Source organism: Sinocyclocheilus grahami, unplaced genomic scaffold (genome assembly GCF_001515645.1).
Source record: "Sinocyclocheilus grahami isolate Dianchi unplaced genomic scaffold, SAMN03320097.WGS_v1.1 scaffold38.1, whole genome shotgun sequence".
In the NCBI taxonomy this organism is placed as follows: Eukaryota; Metazoa; Chordata; class Actinopteri; order Cypriniformes; family Cyprinidae; genus Sinocyclocheilus; species Sinocyclocheilus grahami.
Genome location: NW_015505217.1, coordinates 1,254,223 through 1,272,689, shown reverse-complemented (window position 1 = coordinate 1,272,689; position 18,467 = coordinate 1,254,223). Strand labels below are relative to the sequence as shown.

General features: G+C 35.9%; 4 protein-coding genes across 5 annotated transcripts in view; 3 read left to right on the top strand and 1 right to left on the bottom strand.

Moving 5' to 3' along the window:
• Positions 1–31: 31 nt before the first annotated feature.
• On the top strand, positions 32–4,771 carry gal (galanin/GMAP prepropeptide). 2 transcript variants are annotated; one of them, XM_016267470.1, is made up of 7 exons: positions 32–186; positions 274–354; positions 1,675–1,729; positions 2,021–2,092; positions 3,337–3,423; positions 3,652–3,723; positions 4,509–4,771. In XM_016267470.1, exons 2-7 carry the CDS (start codon positions 274–276, stop codon positions 4,568–4,570), a joined length of 429 nt encoding a protein of 142 aa, XP_016122956.1. In that variant the 5' UTR covers positions 32–186; the 3' UTR covers positions 4,571–4,771. The 2 variants fall into 2 exon arrangements, with proteins under 2 accessions (XP_016122956.1, XP_016122957.1); XM_016267471.1 differs by lacking the exon at positions 2,021–2,092 and having other exon boundaries at positions 35–186.
• A 6-nt stretch (positions 4,772–4,777) lies between these two features.
• LOC107581814 (C-factor) lies at positions 4,778–7,253 on the bottom strand. The gene is made up of 6 exons (XM_016267468.1): positions 7,013–7,253; positions 6,850–6,901; positions 5,641–5,828; positions 5,385–5,540; positions 5,197–5,307; positions 4,778–5,119 (listed from the first exon to the last, which is right to left on the bottom strand). The coding sequence occupies exons 1-6, from the start codon at positions 7,157–7,159 to the stop codon at positions 5,006–5,008; spliced, it is 768 nt and encodes a 255-aa protein (XP_016122954.1). The 5' UTR covers positions 7,160–7,253; the 3' UTR covers positions 4,778–5,005.
• Positions 7,254–7,322: 69 nt separating this feature from the next.
• tesmin (testis expressed metallothionein like protein) lies at positions 7,323–12,877 on the top strand. The gene is made up of 12 exons (XM_016267474.1): positions 7,323–7,594; positions 8,043–8,412; positions 8,548–8,646; positions 8,736–8,810; positions 9,157–9,334; positions 9,730–9,839; positions 10,128–10,198; positions 10,307–10,366; positions 10,523–10,625; positions 10,717–10,854; positions 10,931–11,049; positions 12,573–12,877. The coding sequence occupies exons 2-12, from the start codon at positions 8,062–8,064 to the stop codon at positions 12,766–12,768; spliced, it is 1,500 nt and encodes a 499-aa protein (XP_016122960.1). The 5' UTR covers positions 7,323–7,594; positions 8,043–8,061; the 3' UTR covers positions 12,769–12,877.
• Positions 12,878–17,102: 4,225 nt separating this feature from the next.
• The window catches only part of cox8b (cytochrome c oxidase subunit 8B), a 2,146-nt gene continuing 781 nt past the window's right edge, over positions 17,103–18,467 (top strand). Inside the window, exon 1 of the mRNA XM_016267469.1 lies at positions 17,103–17,395. Coding sequence (XP_016122955.1) covers positions 17,285–17,395 — 111 coding nt within the window. The 5' untranslated portion in view covers positions 17,103–17,284. The remainder of the gene's footprint in view (positions 17,396–18,467) is intronic.

Here is an 18,467-nt window from a genome sequence, read left to right as displayed (position 1 = left end):
TCAGAGCTCAGAGGATCAGGAGCATCAGAGGACCAGCAGCATCAGAGGACCAGGAGCATCAGAGCTCAGAGGACCAGCAGCTTCAGAGGACCAGGAGCATCAGAGCTCAGAGGACCAGCAGCAAGAAGCAGCAGGAACATTAGCCTACTAGTGTTTTACTCTCCAAAGACCCAACTGATACTCAGGGTAAGTTCCTAGTCTCCTCCTTTCGGTTTGCTTCTGGTTGTGCATATTCTGTATGTTTTGTAATGCTTCACTGATGCTGCTTTTCAGATGCACAGGTGTGTCGGTGGAGTTTGTGTGTCTCTTATTGTGTGCGCGTTTCTTACGGAAACACTCGGAATGGTGATTGCGGTAAGATTTACTTTGATTCAAAATGATGAATTTCATTTGGTTAATCCTGTATGTTTGAAGCGTATCAAATTACGGAAACATTGAAATTAAATAAAAGATATAGGAACTGTTCTGTGTAACAACACTCCCTTGAAACGTCCTGTTAGGGCAGACCGGGGCTACAGTTTTTTTTACCCTTCACACAGTTTCACGGTGGCTTTAAAAAAAAAGGCAGTTTCTGTTCAAACACGTTACTTAAAGTCTTTGCTATAAATATTTAACATTTTCACTGTTGTTGCGTTAGAAGAAAAAGAACGCACGTTTACTTTTGTGACAACATGCCCCAACACCTGGACATGTTGTCGCGGTTTATGGGGGAAGTTGTCACAACGGGATACGGCATTTAATAGAATATTATAGAGTTTTCGGCAAAATTATTAAATAGCATAAATGTAAAAGGTAGCGTAAAATGTCAATAACAATAGTTGTGGGAAAACAAATATAATTTAATAAACTGTATACAATGAAAACAACTAAAACACATATGACAACAACCGATAGTTGTTGAAAATACACTTGTTTTTGGAACACACTTTAACCATTTAGTTAAAAATCTCTTTTGCTAAAACATGATTTTTTCATTTTAATTTGAATGACAGGTTATATATATATATATATATATATATATATATATATATATATATATATATATATATATATATATATGTATGTATATGTAAAAATATAGGCCTAGGATATTAGATATTAGGATTTTGAACCATTATACAAAACTATTAACTATTGTTTTGTTATTATTATTATATTGTAATTTGAGTTCTAATTATATTAAGAACCAATATGGTTCAAAATCATAAAAAAATACTGAGATATGAGGCTTGTGACAACTATCCCTAGTCATCACTACATTAAAAATGTTTGTAATCTTTGCAGAAAAACTCTATAAATGCTACAGTAACAATGTGTTACAACTATGAATAGTTTAACATTGCATTATACTTAATTTGACAGTAAATCAAATGTATGTTTTTTTTGCAAATAAAAACTATGAATTACTTTATAATTTATGATAAAAAAAAACATTTCAGTTTTTGTTAGTTCAAGTAGACTGGTATATTAACATTACATCACTTCATGAAATATACAGTTATCAGTTCTAAAATATAAAGGCACCTGTCATCCTGTAATACCTGAAACATCATTTTTACAGTGAATGTCTGGCAACCACAGCTAACAGTTTTGAACTGTAAATGTACAGGGATTTGTTACAGTATATATTTATTGAACCTTCTACATTTATATATCACATATTCTGCAAAACAGGCCAAGGAAAAGAGAGGATGGACCCTGAACAGCGCTGGGTATCTCCTCGGTCCTCGTGAGTTCCCCATTACATCTTTTGTAGACTTTTTTCTGTCTTCTCCAATAATACCACACTCTCTTTCCCCATAGCTGTTTATTCAAAAACAGTTGCCTATGATTTATGTAACTGTTTTGACGCATACGTTTTTTTCTTCACTTTTGCTTTGAGCTCACAGGTCTGCTTTTTAAACCTTGGACTCTTTAGTTTGCTGTACTGTCTGTTCGCTCTCTTTGATGAAGTGTGTTGGGGTGCACTGATGTTAAGCTCACCTGTGTAGGTCAGTTACGTAAGCTCCCTGTGTTTCAGGTCATATTGATCACCTTATAAAGGTTAAGGATACTCCCAGTGCAAGGGGGAGAGAAGATCTGCTTGGTCAATGTAAGATAGCACCTGCAGGTTATTGAAGTCAGAGGAGGAATTGCTCTGTGGGATTTCGCTCGTTGTGCTGTTTTGCATTGCTGGTGAAGTTTCCATTCGGCACGAATCAAAGAAAGATCTTTTCACCTGAACTGGAAATATCAATCATTGCTGTTTGCGGGCATCATTTAGCAACATATTCTGTGTGCAAATGCATGAAGTATTCTTCATGAACTTTCTAAATACTGCCATACATAGTCTTAAATTCAATTAGTACTAACCCATTTAGCAGCAGGTTTCTTTCTGAATAGGTTTCCTTGCATTAAATAGTCTGTCTATTATTTCGCTTTACCCTCTGTACCTTGCTGTGAGCTTTTTCTGTTGTTTTTGTCATCAAACTGCTCTTTTTTGCTTTGGGTGCAAAAGGACTCTTTGTGAAAAAGGAGTACACTTTAGAATACTTTTAAAATGATTCGTTATGGAAATAATATACTCAAGTGCAAGGTTTTGGACACTTAATTGCATATTTTCCACAACTGAATGCATTACAGTTTAAATTTAAATTAAATGTATTTAGTTGTTTTTTGACCCATTAAGTAGGATTTAAGAACATATTTCAACGTGTAGTTTCGAATGTAATGACAAGCATTTCTGGTTATTAAAATATACTTTAATGCAATTTCTATTGAAACTTGTATGTCATGTATTTAAATATATTTGTAAGTATAGTTAGTACATTTAAAATAAATGAACTTTATAAATGAAAAGTATTTTACATGTGCTGCTTGTCAACTTTAAAGCACGACAAAAGATTATTAAAACATGTACTTTAAGGTACAACTTATATTACAGTGCAATTTTTTTTAAGTACTTGTGTTCATACATATAGTCATGAAAGAGGACTTTTTTTAATTTTTGTAATACCATCTGCAAATACAGATTTAAAAAATATACTTCTAAGATTTGAAGTACACTAAAAGTACACTTCTTTTTCACAAGGGTGTGAGCGTGTGCTTTGCATTGCAACAAAAAAGCAATTCCATGACTCAATTCCTGCAGGTTGCTCTACTCAATCTGTCCCAAAAAACAGAAACCCAATCCAAAAAGATATTCCTCGGAAAAAAATGACGTGTCGCATTAGGAACATATGTGTGCCACAGGCAGGTCTATGAATATCAGCCGGGGCATCAGGGTCTGACGGCGTGGTGCTCAGCGGGCTGTTCAAATGATCAATGTGATTATGTGTGGTTTTGCTTTGTGATCAGATGCCATAGACAGCCACAGAAGCCTTAGCGACAAGCACGGACTGGCAGGCAAGAGAGAAATGCCCATAGAGGAAGATTTCAAGACAGGTAAGAAACATGCACAGCCCGTAGGGACTCGTCAGTGTGAAAACCCAAAAAGGATTTGTGTTCATTAAGAGCATTGTTCTGTATGGTTTATTAGACTCTCTAAAGGCTAGGAAGTTGATTACACTATTCATTTATCATTAATGTACTTTCACAGATGTTGTGGCAAGGCTTCGGAAGTAAAATAATAACTGAAAATGACCCTATAAAATCTTGTTTCTGTTTTTTTAGCCGCTCTGAGGATAGCAGACGAGGATATCATCCACACTATTATAGACTTTCTTTCATATCTCAAATTAAAAGGTAAGTGCAGTTGTTATTTGATTAGAGATTTTTTAAATCAGATTTATGAAACTAAAATAAAGACATATCAACTTCAAATTGCTGGGAGTATAGTTAGTATAGTATATAAATATATATATATATATAGTATTAAATTATAGTCAATTTTTTTTTAAATAAATACTTTTATTCAGCAAAGATGCATTATATTAATCAAAAGAGACTAAGGGATAATATATATATCAGCCCCTTTTGATTAATTTAATGAAATTTAAAATTACGTTTTATTTTTATTCTGAAATATTAAATTAAATTATTTAAATTTTCCCCGAGTAATTATTATTATTGTAATGATATTTGGCAATACTTACCGTCCCCCCCCAGAAACAATAAAAAATTAAGAAGAAAAAAAAAAAACAACAACCTTCAAATACCATGAAGGAAACACCAAAGATGTTTTCAGTCATTTTGTTGTTGTGTTGGCCTATTGAAATTCATCTGCGGTGTTCCTGTTAACCACTCAATCCAGTCATTCCAGCTTAAATACAAATGTGTCCTGTTAGCCTTGACCAATTCATTTCAAACTCCAAAGCAAAGTTAAATTAATACATTTAGAATTCAACTCCGACTTCTAGTAACCGAAACCATCAAAATATTAATAAACGGACACATAAAAGACAAGTAATGTATATACCGTGCAATTCTGAATAACCATCTCTGTAGGTTTTAGGCAAATGAGAGCTTAATTTGACTGCAAGAAAGTGAGTGGTTCTAATTTTCACATTTCTACTTACTTCACCCTGCAGAATTCGGAGCTCTCGACAGTCTGCCTTCCTCGCTCACGTCAGAGGAAATAAGTCAAGCCTAATTTTGACCGAATCCAGCACTGACACACCGTGACCTCCACCGCACCTGGCTGAACTCGCTCTCAGAGGCTGTATTAACGTTCAACGTCGTCTCACACGCTAAACTCTCAATATCACCACGCAACTTTAATCTGTCAGAATCACTTGACGGCTGGTGTGGAGATGGATTCAAAAAATAAAACTCATAAATGGCATTCGACTCACCTTACTGTCTGTCTTATTATCTTTTATTAATTTAGGCAATAACCATGACAAAGTATAAACACACCCCTGTAACCTTTCATAACAATTCAATTCTCCAAAGACCTAAGGTTACTTCATTATTTTACTTCTTGGTCAGTAGGAAACATGAATAATTAATACGGCAGGCTGTTTCTCTGGTCTTTACTTCCCAGCGGTCATCTGGCACTCGGACAGTGTGACACACAATATGGAAATCACCAGGGTAAGCTTTTCCCAGTGTAGTCCACATATCCACCATGATGTTTCTCCGTTAATTCAGAAATGACAGACAACACTGATGATATGCTCTCCTCTGGGCTCAAAGGTGCCTTCAAATGCAAGAAAATGGGTTAAAACGCCATTTTTATCAAGACAACTAATAAAAAAATTGTACATTTAGACTCACCGTTGGTCCGCCCATATCAGTGCGCACCCAACCAGGGTGAAGGGCGACGCATAAGATCTTCTCAGCTTCCAGATCCATAGCCAAACACCTTGTAACCATATTCAAGGCGCTCTAGAATGTCAAAAATCTAAGTTAAGTATATAGAAGTTCATCATTTTCCCCACAAAGCAACTAAACAGGTGTTTTACCTTAGATGTCCTGTATGCATAACTCTTGTAGCTCGCCCCCTCGCCCCAGTTGAGCTGCACAGATCCCAGGACGGATGACACATTGATCACCGCGGCTCTCTGGATTCCCATGTCACTGCCTTCAGCTGCCGCCCTTCTCAACAACGGCAGGAAAGCCTGAAAAAGATCATGGGGTATTCAAATAAATACTGAAAATGAAATACCGTTAAGAAAGATTATAGTCGCCTTTGGATGGTAATGAATCCAGTCATACTACCTTGGTCATAAAAAGAGGAGCCACTGTGTTACTCTCATAGGTTTTCATCATGGCATCTCGAGTGACCGTGTCCAGTTCAGACGTCATGTTAATCGCCGCATTATTGATTAAGCAGTTCAAACCATCAGTGCCCACAATGGATTCCACTGACTGCACTGCTGCATCCACACTGCTGTCGCTGGTCACATCTGAAATAATAAAGACAGACTGATTTTTAAATCCATTCGATCTGGTTCTGGTGGATTTAAAAAAAGCAACTCAAAAGACCAGTTTGTTTTCAAATCAAACATCTCAATGGTTTATTTATCTAGTTCACGTTTCTACAAAATAAAAAAAACAATGAAATATTTTACAGAAAAGCGTAACTAGAAAACTGTTCACTATGCAACTTTCTATTACTTAGGGCCGGTGTTATGAACTAAAACGATTAAAAATCATTTTAAGTAATTGAAATGAAGTTTGGAATTAGCCAACTACATGGAAAGTGGCTTAAATGAATAAGTTCAGATTTAAACTTGAACTTAAAAAAAAATAAATAAAAAAAAGCTTGCAAAAAAAAAAGTAAATGGCATCATTAAATGACAAAAAAAAAAACTAAAATGCACATATCAAAATGAACATATATAAAAATTCTAATTTAAAACATGAATATAATAGTATATAAATACAATAAAAATAACTGTTTACTATTTGGAAAGCACTAATATATATATATATATATACACACACTTTTTTTCTTCATGATAACAATGACAAATATAATTTGGACTTTATTATATAAAATCTGACAGGGAAGTTTAATGTGGAAATTAAACATTTGTCAATGTCAATAAGAATCCCATTTCTATGTCCTTTGTCTCCACCTACTGGACATATATAAGAATTGCACATCACTAGTAATATTTTTATATGATTTATGCATTATTGTGGAGGTTGGGTGGTATTTAAAATACATTGTTAAATAATAATACATACACAGTTTATGTTTTTTATACTTTTTATACATAAATCATTGAAACAAATATAAAGTACTGACATGTTCAAACAGACAAAGGAAGTAGTCGGTGAACTAAACACAAACAGAATTCTATACACAAATCGTCTTGATGATGCAGAAGTGGAAAATCGAATAATTTAATTCGCTTAATAATTCATATATATATTTTTTGTTAAGCGTCTCGGTGTTAGTCACGTGACAATGTAACTCACCTAGAGGCAAAACATGAACGTTTGGATGCGATTTGGCGAGTTCTTGCAGTTCCTGACAATGACAGCAAACCATAATCACTCGTTAAGCCACTTGTCCAGATATGTTTATTGTGCACAGACTATAGACTGTGAAAAAACGCTATGGTACGCTGTAATGGCCTACCTGTGCAGCGGCTGGATTCCGCGCGGTTGCTATGATCTTTTGGGGTCTGTTCGGCGAATAGAGCAGCTGTCGGACCATTTGCAGTCCGAGACCTCTGCTTGCCCCCGTGATGAGCACCGAGTGACACTTCGAGAAGTTGATCTTCATCTTCAAGACGTGGTGGGGAGCACTCCAAGCGCGCGCTCTTAAAGTATTTCACAAGCAAAAGTCCAGCTGGGGGGCGGGGTTAGTTTCATAAGCGTCCAACCTCCAAACATTAGCTAATGCAGTAAAAATGAGAGGGGAAGGTGACGCTGCTAAATTTTCTTACTTTTGTAATGGTTGTGTGAAAGTGCGTCGTTAAATCATCTTAGTATATTATTTACAAAGCGAATTTACAAAAATAAAACATAATTATGTGAAATATAGTTGCACGCGCCCTCTCGCGGTGTTTAAGCGCGTGAGCTCAAATCCCGTTAAATTCGCGCTTTTCCACAGTATCCGAAACGTCGAAAAACATATCCAAAACACTTATACAATTTTAGATAAGTTAATTTTGTTAATTTAAGCGGTCAAAATATCCATTACGCACTTAGGTATCTGGTAAGTATATCATAATGTCTACAGAAATGATATTTGACTAATATCTCGAGGTGGACGAATGATTAGCTAAATCGCTAGCACAACCAGTTCGCCTCAAAGTTGGTAAACTAAACATATTTAAATATTTGGTTATCTATTTATATTCTATATTTATATTATTATAGACTTTTTTTTAGCTCAACACAAAATAAATATATTAAGAATGGAATAGTTTACTGAAGAGTATAACGTTAGAAAAATGTATATTCACTATACAACTTATCATTGGATAGTCGGGACCAGTGTTGTTTTTAATCATAATAATAATTGTAATTGATATCAAATAGAAATCTTACAATTAAAGATTTATAAGAACCACAAAAGCACAGAATTATTCAAATTAAAATGATTTTTTTTTTACAGCATCTAGATTATCATTCAGTTTTCTTATATGCTTTCGTGATTCCAGCGCCATCTAGAGTGGGAGAATGAATGAGTTGGAGGACCAAGAGTACAGCTACAAAAGAGACTTATCTGAAGGGTCTCTTGTTCCTTTACACCACACCCATGAAAGTCCTAGAATGGCAAATCTCATCAGTCATGGGATGCATTCAGTACAGGGATACTCCAGGATGGAAGAATCCCTGCGGGAGGACGACTACACCACTTACAGGATTCTTCCACAGCTAACATGCGATCCTTTGCCTCCAGTAGCCCACTTCAGCTTAGCGTCCTATCCTGAATACTTACTGGCTCAGTCTAGCCATTATCAGCATGTACTAGGCCAACCGTACAGCTCCTGGCCATCCCAGGAGGCTTTTCATTATGGCATGTCATCAGTGAGTGTGAACAAATTGAAAGTATTTTCTATGTGAAATCTGAAATTACGAGTCAGAACCGAACACATAAAGCAAACATGTTATGTCCTTAACTCATTAAATAAGTAAAACGTTGCTGAATTCTTTCTCTCATAGGGAGAGATCTGTCGAGCTGTCACCAGTATCAGCTCTGATGGTGCAGATGTTTACAGTTTGGAGGGGTATTCTACAGATCAAGGATTCAGACATCATGATGTAAAGTGCAGTCTGAAGATGTTTGTGTCATGTATGTGAAGCTTGGTTCAAAGGGACTTAATGGATTCTTTGTATATTTTTTTTTTCAGAGAAATCAGCCTCATGCTCTTCTTGTGCCGTCTCATGACCAGAAGCTTCCAGATGAGACGTCCAATATTTGTCAGGTATCACATATATTATTGCCACAAACAAACAAATGTCATAATTCTCATTATTTTCTCAAAAAATAAACAAAATCAGTCACGGTTCAAACGTCTAGTATTATAATAAAATATTTGTCATTTATATGTGGTTTTCAAAAGAAAAGAAAAAAGACTATTACCAATTGATTAATGGACGATAGATCCTCGATTTATCCAAACAATAAAAGACCTGTTTTTAAAATCATTATGTTTTCATTTGATGCCACTAGTCAGAAATTATTCAGTGTCAGGAGCTGATTGTGCCAGATTTGAGATGAATAAAAATGAAGCCATTTCAAAATTGATGAAATAGGCCATCTTCTCTGAGATGTTACAGCCAGTGCAGGTTGTGTGTGATGTGACCGGTGGAGGGCAGGTCGTCGTGCTGAACCATTGCAGTCCCGATCAGATTCCTCACTCTCTGATGATGGATCTCAACACAGTGTCTCTGCCAAAGCCATCTGAGCAGAGCTGCTCTACTGAGGACTACTCACCCACTGGAAAAGGTGAAACGATTATTCTTGAATACACTTGAACGATTACAAAATTTAGACCTTTTAGTTCATTTAATGCATTTAATCCTTTTTTTTATTCATGCATTTTTCATCATTTATTTTTTTCCCCTGAGGTTACTGTATAATGCTCATTAAGGTTTTTTGGTGCCAAAACCATGATAATTTAGTGTTTCGTGGCCATTTTCCATGCTTTCCATGCTCCTTAGTTGAACAGGCCTTATTTTGTTGCTGTGCTTTTCAGTCTTCCATATAAATAATCATTTTTGCATGTAAAATGAAATAAATGGAAATTATTAATGTATTATTACATTTATAAACATATTATGATATCTACTATGAGGTTAGTAGTTGAATGTACTGTTGAAGTATTTGAATGTCCTATCCAGCATCAGATGCCGGACATTCGGAGAAGATCGCATCCACTGGACTGCCTCAGACCCACAAGACATCTGCAGGTGTCACATTCAACCTCGCGCCAGGACCTTATGCTTCACAGGTAGTTTTGCTGGGAAACTGCATCAGTCAGTTTGAAACATGGAGTAAATGGTTAGCATGTATCATATAGCAGATAAATATATATAGGCCTACACTTAAATTAGTAAATCTCATGGGGAAATGTTTGCCTTTTGTGACCTGACTGTCAATCTCAAGAGAAAGTGTCATGCAGGAAGACAACAACCCCAAGCACACAATTCATTCAACCACCCCAAACCTGCTGAAGTGTTGTGGAAGGACCTGAAGTTAAAAATCGTTTTAAATTAATACATTTACTTTTTTTTTTTAGCTTCATCAGGCACTTTGCCCTACTCAGATTGTAGAACTGGAAGAGGAAGGACAGACCAAAGGACGTAGACGGTACGAGTACCATTGCTATAAAATGCCTCTCATGTTTATACTTGACAACTGACCAGTACTTTTTGTAAAACAGTTTAAATTATGGTATAACTATTCTTTGTTTATTAGTGTGAAGTGGGACAAATCTAAGCGACCCTGCAACTGCACAAAATCTCAGTGTCTGAAACTGTAGGTATTATCATGTTTTTTTAAGCCTTTCATTTGTTCAGATGTAAACTCTACTGAGTCATGGTTGCATTACCCAACAAATTTATTTGCTTGGGTCATGATGACTGATGCCTCTGTACAAAAATAACTGCTCTTACCAAATAATTTCTTTGGCAGTTATTGTGAATGTTTTGCGAACGGAGATGTCTGCAACAACTGTAAATGTTTAAACTGCTACAATAATACTGAACATAACTTGGAGAGATCCCAGGCTATAAAGGTTAACCACATGACAGAAACCTCTTAAAATAAACCAGCTTAAATGGTCTCTTTGATTAGATGCCACTTCTTATATTCTACACTTTCTTTAGGCCTGTCTGGACAGGAATCCAGGGGCTTTTCGGCCTAAGATTGGCAGTAGGAAACAGGGGAATGTGAAGGGATGTCACACAAAGGGCTGCAACTGCAAGCGTTCAGGCTGCCTGAAGAACTACTGCGAGTGTTATGAGGTAAGCTGACCTGATAAGTAGTATATGTACAATAGTGTATTTTTTTGGAGCCACTTTACACTGCAATTCCACACAGGCCAAAATCATGTGCACGTCCACCTGTAAGTGTGTGGGCTGCCGAAACTATGAGGAAAGTCCTTCGAAGAAGAGCTCTGAGTGGGACAGGCCTGACTCCAGCATCTTCTACCCGACCAGGTACATGTAATACCATTGTAATACTAATCATGTAAATACAAAATAAAATAATGTTTTCAGTGTTTTTTTTTTTATTTCTAAATAAGATTAAAATCAAAACACTAGGAACTGTTGGCTTGTCTTGTCAAAAACGTGCAAATTATATGCATACATACGTACATATATATATATATATATATATATATATATATATATATATATATATATATATATATATATATATATATATATATATATACGTTTGTTACTGCAAAGCTGAATGTTTGGCAGTCATTACTCCAATATTCAGTGTTACACGATCCATCAGAAATCATTCTAATATGCTGATTTTGTAATTTTTTCATGATTCTTTGATGTATAGAAAGTTGACTGAACATCATTTATTAAAATATATATTTTTTTATATAAATGTCTTTACTGTCACTTTTGATCAGTTTAACGTGTCCTTGTTGAAAAAATTATTTCTTTCTATCTTTCTTTCTTTCTTTCAAATCATATTCACCCCAGACTTTTGAATGGTAGTGTCTCCAAGATGCTTCAAGAAACCTACCTGCAGTACTGTTAAAAGTTTTAGGCACTTGTGTAAAAATGCTGTAAAATGAGGATGCTATCAAAAATAATGTCATAAATAGATTTTCTTTGTCAATTAACTTCTATTAACTAAATTAAATCAACATTTGGTGTGAGCATCCTTTGCGTTTAAAGCAGCTTTTGCCCTTTTGCATAGTTTTTCAGGTAGGTCTATTGAAGCATCTTGGAGAAGTTGCCACAGTTCTTCTGGATTTAGTCTGTCTCAGTTTGTTCTGTTTCTTCATGTCATTTCAGACAGACTGGATGATGATGAGATCAGATCTCTGTGTGGAGCACTGGCTGTTGTCAGACAAAAATCTCACTGGATTATTACAATTAATGGCAAAACGAATGCTTGGAAATGCAAACTGATATTTCCTACTGACTCACTACAGCAAAAGATAGACATAACTGACTTAAAACCATTTTTTATCTGGTGAAAATACTCAGTTCGAATAATTTTGGCCAACACTGTGTATCAAAAATACAGTTTTATATATATATATATATATATATATATATACACACCTCACTTCCGCTATATTGTGTAACAATGTGGTCTTTTAGTAGGCGTTTCCCTCCCACCTCCACTTCCTCTGTGTGACACCCCAAGCACATATGCAATTAGTCACTCACAGCAATAAGTGGAACTGTCAGCTGTCATATCGATTATATTTTAAGAGTAAAAATAAGGGCCCAAGACTTTCAAGGTTAATCCTTAGTAGATCATGTGAATCAAGAGGCCTTCAGTGTCACTTTTTAAGACTGATTGGACATGGATTTCTATGAACTGTTAGCCCACATCTATGGCATCACTGTAAACTAGCCCAACGAGATTGAGGTTACAGGCTACTGTTTGTGTCGTGCTTTGTTGGTTGTTTTTCAAATGGTAGTAAATGAGAGCAGTAGGGTTTTGTTATTCCTTTGGTCACTGAGGGTGTCTCTGTTGATAGGAGTCCTCTGGTGTGCATCACGCCCGATGTAGTGGAAGCCACATGTGGCTGTCTCCTCGCCCAGGCTGAAGAGGCAGAGAAGGAAGGGTACACTTCGGCTCACGCTGAGAGAATGATTTTGGAGGAGTTCGGCCAGTGCCTGAATCAGATTGTCCGATCAATATTCAAATCCAGCAGCGTGCAATTCAATGAGTAGCTGGGGAACAAATGCTCACTGTTACGATTGATCCAGATGTGCTTTGGTTACCAACAAGTGTTGTTTTCATTTACTTCAGCGTTAAGAGATGCAGATCTTCACGACTTTAATAGCACAGTTTTTTTTATAGTTATTTATATATTATTATTTATTTTTTACTATTTATTCATTTATTTATTAATCGTTCCTTTATTTTCTTTTCATTCCCACCACTTCACATCTGCAGGATTTCAATGGAACATTTTATTTATTTATTATTTTTGTTATTTAAATTATTCCAACCACGTTTTTATTGGCAGTATGTTGATATTATTGTATAGTATATTGTATTTATAGCCAAAAAGCAAAATCTTTGACAAAACCTTGCTTTTAAACAAGGAGCAATGTTTACATTGTTTTTTCTACATTACCTGTTGCTTGTTCTGGAATATTTTATCCTGTTTGGAAACTTTCTCGGTTCTTGCATTACAAATTTAGCGTGGCATTTTCATTTTGCCATTTGTGGTTGTTTTTCTGTAATGGAGCTGTCACTGTGTTTATGCATCAGTTACTTTTTTTCTGTGTCAGTATTTATTTATTTAAATATAAATGTATGTTACTTGAAAATTAAAATATTTATTATTACTTATATATATTTTTTATATTTCCATTCATTCCCACCACTTCACATCTGAATGATTTTAATTGAACAGTTTATTCATATTTATATATTTTAATATAAATGTTATTTAAATATTATTTTAATTTTTAATATAGTTTATATTACCACATAACCTGCTGCTTGCCCTGAAACCTTGTTTACTGTTAGAAAACTTGATCTTGGTTCTTGTGTCAGGGAATTTCGAACAGGTTCTCACTGCAGTCATTCCATGCATTAGAGATTTAATGTGGCATTTTCATTTTGTTTATTTTCTGTAATGGAGCTGTCACTGTGTTCATGCATCGGTGACTTTTTTTCTGTTCCAGTGAGATATATATAAATTGACTGACATCCTGCTCTTTTTTTAAATCATTCCATTTCTTACATTTTTATCTTAACACTTACCAAATCCCACTTTAGTTCAAATTTGACATCGCCTTTTATGCAAGCAACTCAGTTCGGATTCAAGGTTGAGACACTTTTAGGAGAAACATGTGTTTTTCCTCATGTGTAGAATTTTAGAGACACAGCTGTAGGGTAAACCTCACCGTATTGATTTTCATTATGGCAGATGCTCTTGACGTCAGGCGTTTGTGCAGGTTAATGTAGAGAGCGTTCCCATGATAGGACAAGGTGCACGCAAGTGATGTCTCTCGCAGGGGGTTGTATCGACCCTTGGGTCCTGTTTTTAAAGAAGGACATAAATAGAGGAGTAGAGAACTAAACCACTCAGATTTGTTTAGTTCTTCTGAACAAAAACCATTCTTGATCCGACAAAAATGGTAAATATGCATATATCTATTTTTATGTGCATACATTAGCATAGAATAACATCATTTTTCATCTATTTTCTTTTCATAGATATCAAGAATGTGGATTTTATGGACGTGCACAGTGATATTTTTACTGGTCAGAGAGTGTCATTGCATTCAAAAGGTAAATTTATTTTGAGTGTGAAATACCTTTTTATTATGATCACATATGCTGTTTATTTTACTGATTTACTGTTTGTCTTTTAATAGACCCCGTTATCTAAGAACTGGGGACCACAGTCAATGCTTTACCTAAAGGGAAAACGTGAGTGTTGCGGAAGTAATCAAATCGATTGCCTGTTATTGCTGATCCTGAGTGTTTGTTTTAGCTGATAATCTTCCGTTTTGAATATAAGTGTCCAGATTTTGATTGCTTGCCGTATTTGTATTGACTTTCCCTTTCTCCCCCCAGATGGAAGACGGTTTGTTCCTGACATTGATGATATTATTTCAAGTTCAGGGTTGAAAAGCTGGTACGCACTTCTCAAAGGTGTGGAGCAATAATTCCTTAATATGTGAAATGGGTGCAGATTGCTGTAGATAAATGAAGTAATTTTGTCTGCTGTGTTTTCTTGAAGGGTTTCAGAAACTCAAGTCGCTGAATGCAACTAAATTTATTTTGAGTGTGAAATACCTTTTTATTATGATCACATATGCTGTTTATTTTACTGATTTACTGTTTGTCTTTTAATAGACCCCGTTATCTAAGAACTGGGGACCACAGTCAATGCTTTACCTAAAGGGAAAACGTGAGTGTTGCGGAAGTAATCAAATCGATTGCCTGTTATTGCTGATCCTGAGTGTTTGTTTTAGCTGATAATCTTCCGTTTTGAATATAAGTGTCCAGATTTTGATTGCTTGCCGTATTTGTATTGACTTTCCCTTTCTCCCCCCAGATGGAAGACGGTTTGTTCCTGACATTGATGACATTATTTCAAGTTCAGGGTTGAAAAGCTGGTACGCACTTCTCAAAGGTGTGGAGCAATAATTCCTTAATATGTGAAATGGGTGCAGATTGCTGTAGATAAATGAAGTAATTTTGTCTTCTGTGTTTTCTTGAAGGGTTTCAGAAACTCAAGTCGCTGAATGCAAGAAAACAATCAGGATTGTTCACAATGCAGGACTTTGTTATCCGTTAACTTTTTGTACAGTGTGCCATATTTTGTAATGTTTAAGATTGAAAATAAATCTGTGTCAAATATGTGGGAGAATTTTTGTTTTATATTTATTTATTTTACTGTTTAGATAGGGCTTTATATATATTTTAGGATTGATGGTATATGTTCTGACAGTGGTGTTAGTCATGTTTTTTTTATAAATAAAAGTTATAAATCAAACTTTGGTTGATGTGTCAAGCTAACATTCACACTGAAGCTGACTCACATGCCTAGTTGTGTCAGTTGTATGTGGTTATTTTAAGCATCCACATTTGTTTCAGTGGCTTTTCACTTTTAGTTGCACTTTTCTTAATAAACTGAGGTCATTGTATATACATATACGAACATTAATCCATGCAACCCAGCTGAGTTACTTCAGATGATCTTAAATACCTCCGATTCACAGCCAAAGTCCAACAGCTGCAAAAGAAGAAATCTGATCATGTGAGCCAGACGTGTCGCCTGCTCCGAGAGCAATGGCTCCTTTCACTGCCCTCAAATGCACTTCAGTGTATTCAATGCAAACACAATGGGAGATATTCTCTCTCACTATGAGTTCTGGTTAACAGTGTAGATTAGTTAATAAGCTCTGCAAAGCAAGTAAGTTCATATTTCTCGGTCTCTGTGGCCATGCCTTCAGCTAGTTTCACATAACTTTGCAGCAAGCCATTTTGAATATGTTTGTGTTGTAATTTAAGTATTTGTAAGAATGGACTTTCAGATATATGCTCTAGTATAGCTCAGGCACTTTAAAATTATAACTAAGATCTTGATTGTGTACACAGTGGCAGGAAAATTAACTTAAGGGATGCAAATAAATGGTTTGCAAAATTCATTACTAATATTTGCTCATGTTTGTCAATTCCTAGATAATAAAAGATTGGCACCTACACACCTACACTATAGTTTGATTAAAAACTGTGTTTTTCATCTTTAAAAGTGAGTATAATATTTATCCAATATGTTAAAACTGCTGTATTTTGTGTGTGAAGTATCTTATGCTCACCAAGCTAGGCTACATTTAATTGATTGACATTTAATTAATACAATTAATTGATACAGTAAAAATAGTAATGCTGTGAAATATTGCAATTTAATACAATTTATTCCCGTGCATTTTCAGCATCCACGACCCTTCGGAAACCATTCTAATTTGATGCTAAAAAACATATTGCCGTTGTTGAAAACAGTAGTGTTTTTCTTCTGGATTCTTTGATGAATAGAAAGTTTAAAAGAACAGCATTCCATCTATTTCTTAAAAAAACGGTCATGTATATGATGGGGACATTGCTTGTTATACATCAATAGCTCCATCTTCTGGTACATTACTGGTGAGGCTGAAGGAACTCGAAATGGTTAACCAATATTAACAGTTCCAACGCTGCCTAGGCTATATTTTGAAATTCAGCCATTTAATGAAAAGAAAATCGATACGTTTACCAACTAAATAAGGTTCAGTATACATATACAATACAAGTCAACACTGAAACGTAACAAAATAACGGAAACAAAATGGGGATAAAAAAAATTAATTAAAAAAGTTGGGGGGGAAAAAAAAAGAGTTATAACATAGGCTGCATTTCGTGCCTTCTGATTTTTGTGGTTCAGTCCTTCCGTTTTAAAGCCTTGTACAGAAGCCTATTAATTTAAAGACGTTCTGCTGGTTGCAGGCACACAATAAAATGTGTCTTGGACAGCCAATTAAACAGAACGAGCTTATCACACGCGCAGCGGATTGGCAAACACACATTTCTTATCTTTTTTCCCCTCACCCTGACCTTAAAAAGGACTTGGCAGGTGTACAAGAAACTGCAGCTCTGACTTTCCCCGTAGGGCGCATTTCCAGACCCCTCGAGCCGTGCGCGACAGGAGCATTCACTTCAGCGTTTATATCCAACAACAGAACGATGTCAGGCTTGAATCGCTCGCTCAATCTGCTGAGGGGTGTGTTGAGACATCAAATCATCCATAAAGCTAATATTTCAGCCAAACCAGCCAAACATGTGCTCTCCGCCGGGGTGAGTATGAGGTGACTTCACTTGCCGCGCACTTTGGTCAGACTCTGCCTGAATGGGCGAAGCTATAAAAGCTTTTAAGTATGACATGAATAGGCTATATAAATAATATCTGAGCCAGTAGAATTAAAAGTGAGACTCCGATAACGCCATTGTTCGTATATGTGCGCTCACGTAGTGTGGAAATGGCCGTTCTGTTTTCTGTCGTATCAACATTTTTGTAGCCATAAAACTAAGAAATTAATAATACAGTCTTTAATTAATGTGTTTAAAATGCTTCGTGCCCTTTTACGTTTCTGGAAAACAGCCAATTGTATGACCTTCTCGGACAAATAAAGTCGTCCTGCTGGGAAATCCCGCGCTTCATTCGATGGTCTGTTATCCTAGACCAGCTTAAAACCAGCTGCTGTGTCCCAAAGCACAAATACATCAGATATGTTTTCTTTTCCATCAAAAAACAGCTTAGACCAGCTATAAACCAGATACTATGTCCCACAACACAAATACCTCATGTGCACTACTACATTGTGCCCAAGGGAAAAGGCGCCAAAATATAGCCAGCTTGAGGGTGATGCATGGGAAAATAGCTTGGCTGGTCTTATTATTTAAAGGGGTCCTATTACGCTTTTTCACTTTTTCTACTTTAGCTAGTCTGTAATGTTGCTGTTTGAGCATAAAAAAGATCTGCAAAGTTACAAAGCTCAGAGTCCACTTCAAAAGGAGATATTTTATTTAACAGAAATCACTTTTCAAAAACTACAACGAACGACTCGTTTGGACTACAACGCATATTATCCGGGATTTGTGATATCACAAATATCGACGAATGGGACGAGACCTGATTGAGCTGCACTAGAGAAGGCAACGAGTGTTATCACAATGTCAGAGACACACTAGCTTTCCCAAGGCAGATGAACTTTGAGTGCTTACAATCATCCGGGTTTAAATCGTGCACAAATTGTTTTGATTTTGACGCAATATTTATACTGAAGCTTGCAGCAGGCTGCTATGGTAAAGGGCATGACATATCTCTCGAGGAGGCGCCGAGTGGTGCCAATCACAACACACACTGGCC

Bases quoted from the DNA above. Each gene is read 5' to 3' on its own strand.
- tesmin (XM_016267474.1), top strand. From the start codon at position 8,062: ATGAATGAGTTGGAGGACCAAGAGTACAGCTACAAAAGAGACTTATCT. The intron at 10,199-10,306 runs GTACGAGTACCA...TTTGTTTATTAG, and splicing joins CAGACCAAAGGACGTAGACG to TGTGAAGTGGGACAAATCTA. The intron at 11,050-12,572 runs GTACATGTAATA...CTCTGTTGATAG, and splicing joins AGCATCTTCTACCCGACCAG to GAGTCCTCTGGTGTGCATCA.
- gal (XM_016267470.1), top strand. From the start codon at position 274: ATGCACAGGTGTGTCGGTGGAGTTTGTGTGTCTCTTATTGTGTGCGCG. The intron at 2,093-3,336 runs GTAAGATAGCAC...CTTTGTGATCAG, and splicing joins AGAAGATCTGCTTGGTCAAT to ATGCCATAGACAGCCACAGA. The intron at 3,424-3,651 runs GTAAGAAACATG...CTGTTTTTTTAG, and splicing joins AGAGGAAGATTTCAAGACAG to CCGCTCTGAGGATAGCAGAC.
- LOC107581814 (XM_016267468.1), bottom strand. From the start codon at position 7,159: ATGAAGATCAACTTCTCGAAGTGTCACTCGGTGCTCATCACGGGGGCA. The intron at 5,541-5,640 runs GTAGTATGACTG...GATCTTTTTCAG, and splicing joins CTCCTCTTTTTATGACCAAG to GCTTTCCTGCCGTTGTTGAG. The intron at 5,308-5,384 runs GTAAAACACCTG...TTGACATTCTAG, and splicing joins ATGCATACAGGACATCTAAG to AGCGCCTTGAATATGGTTAC.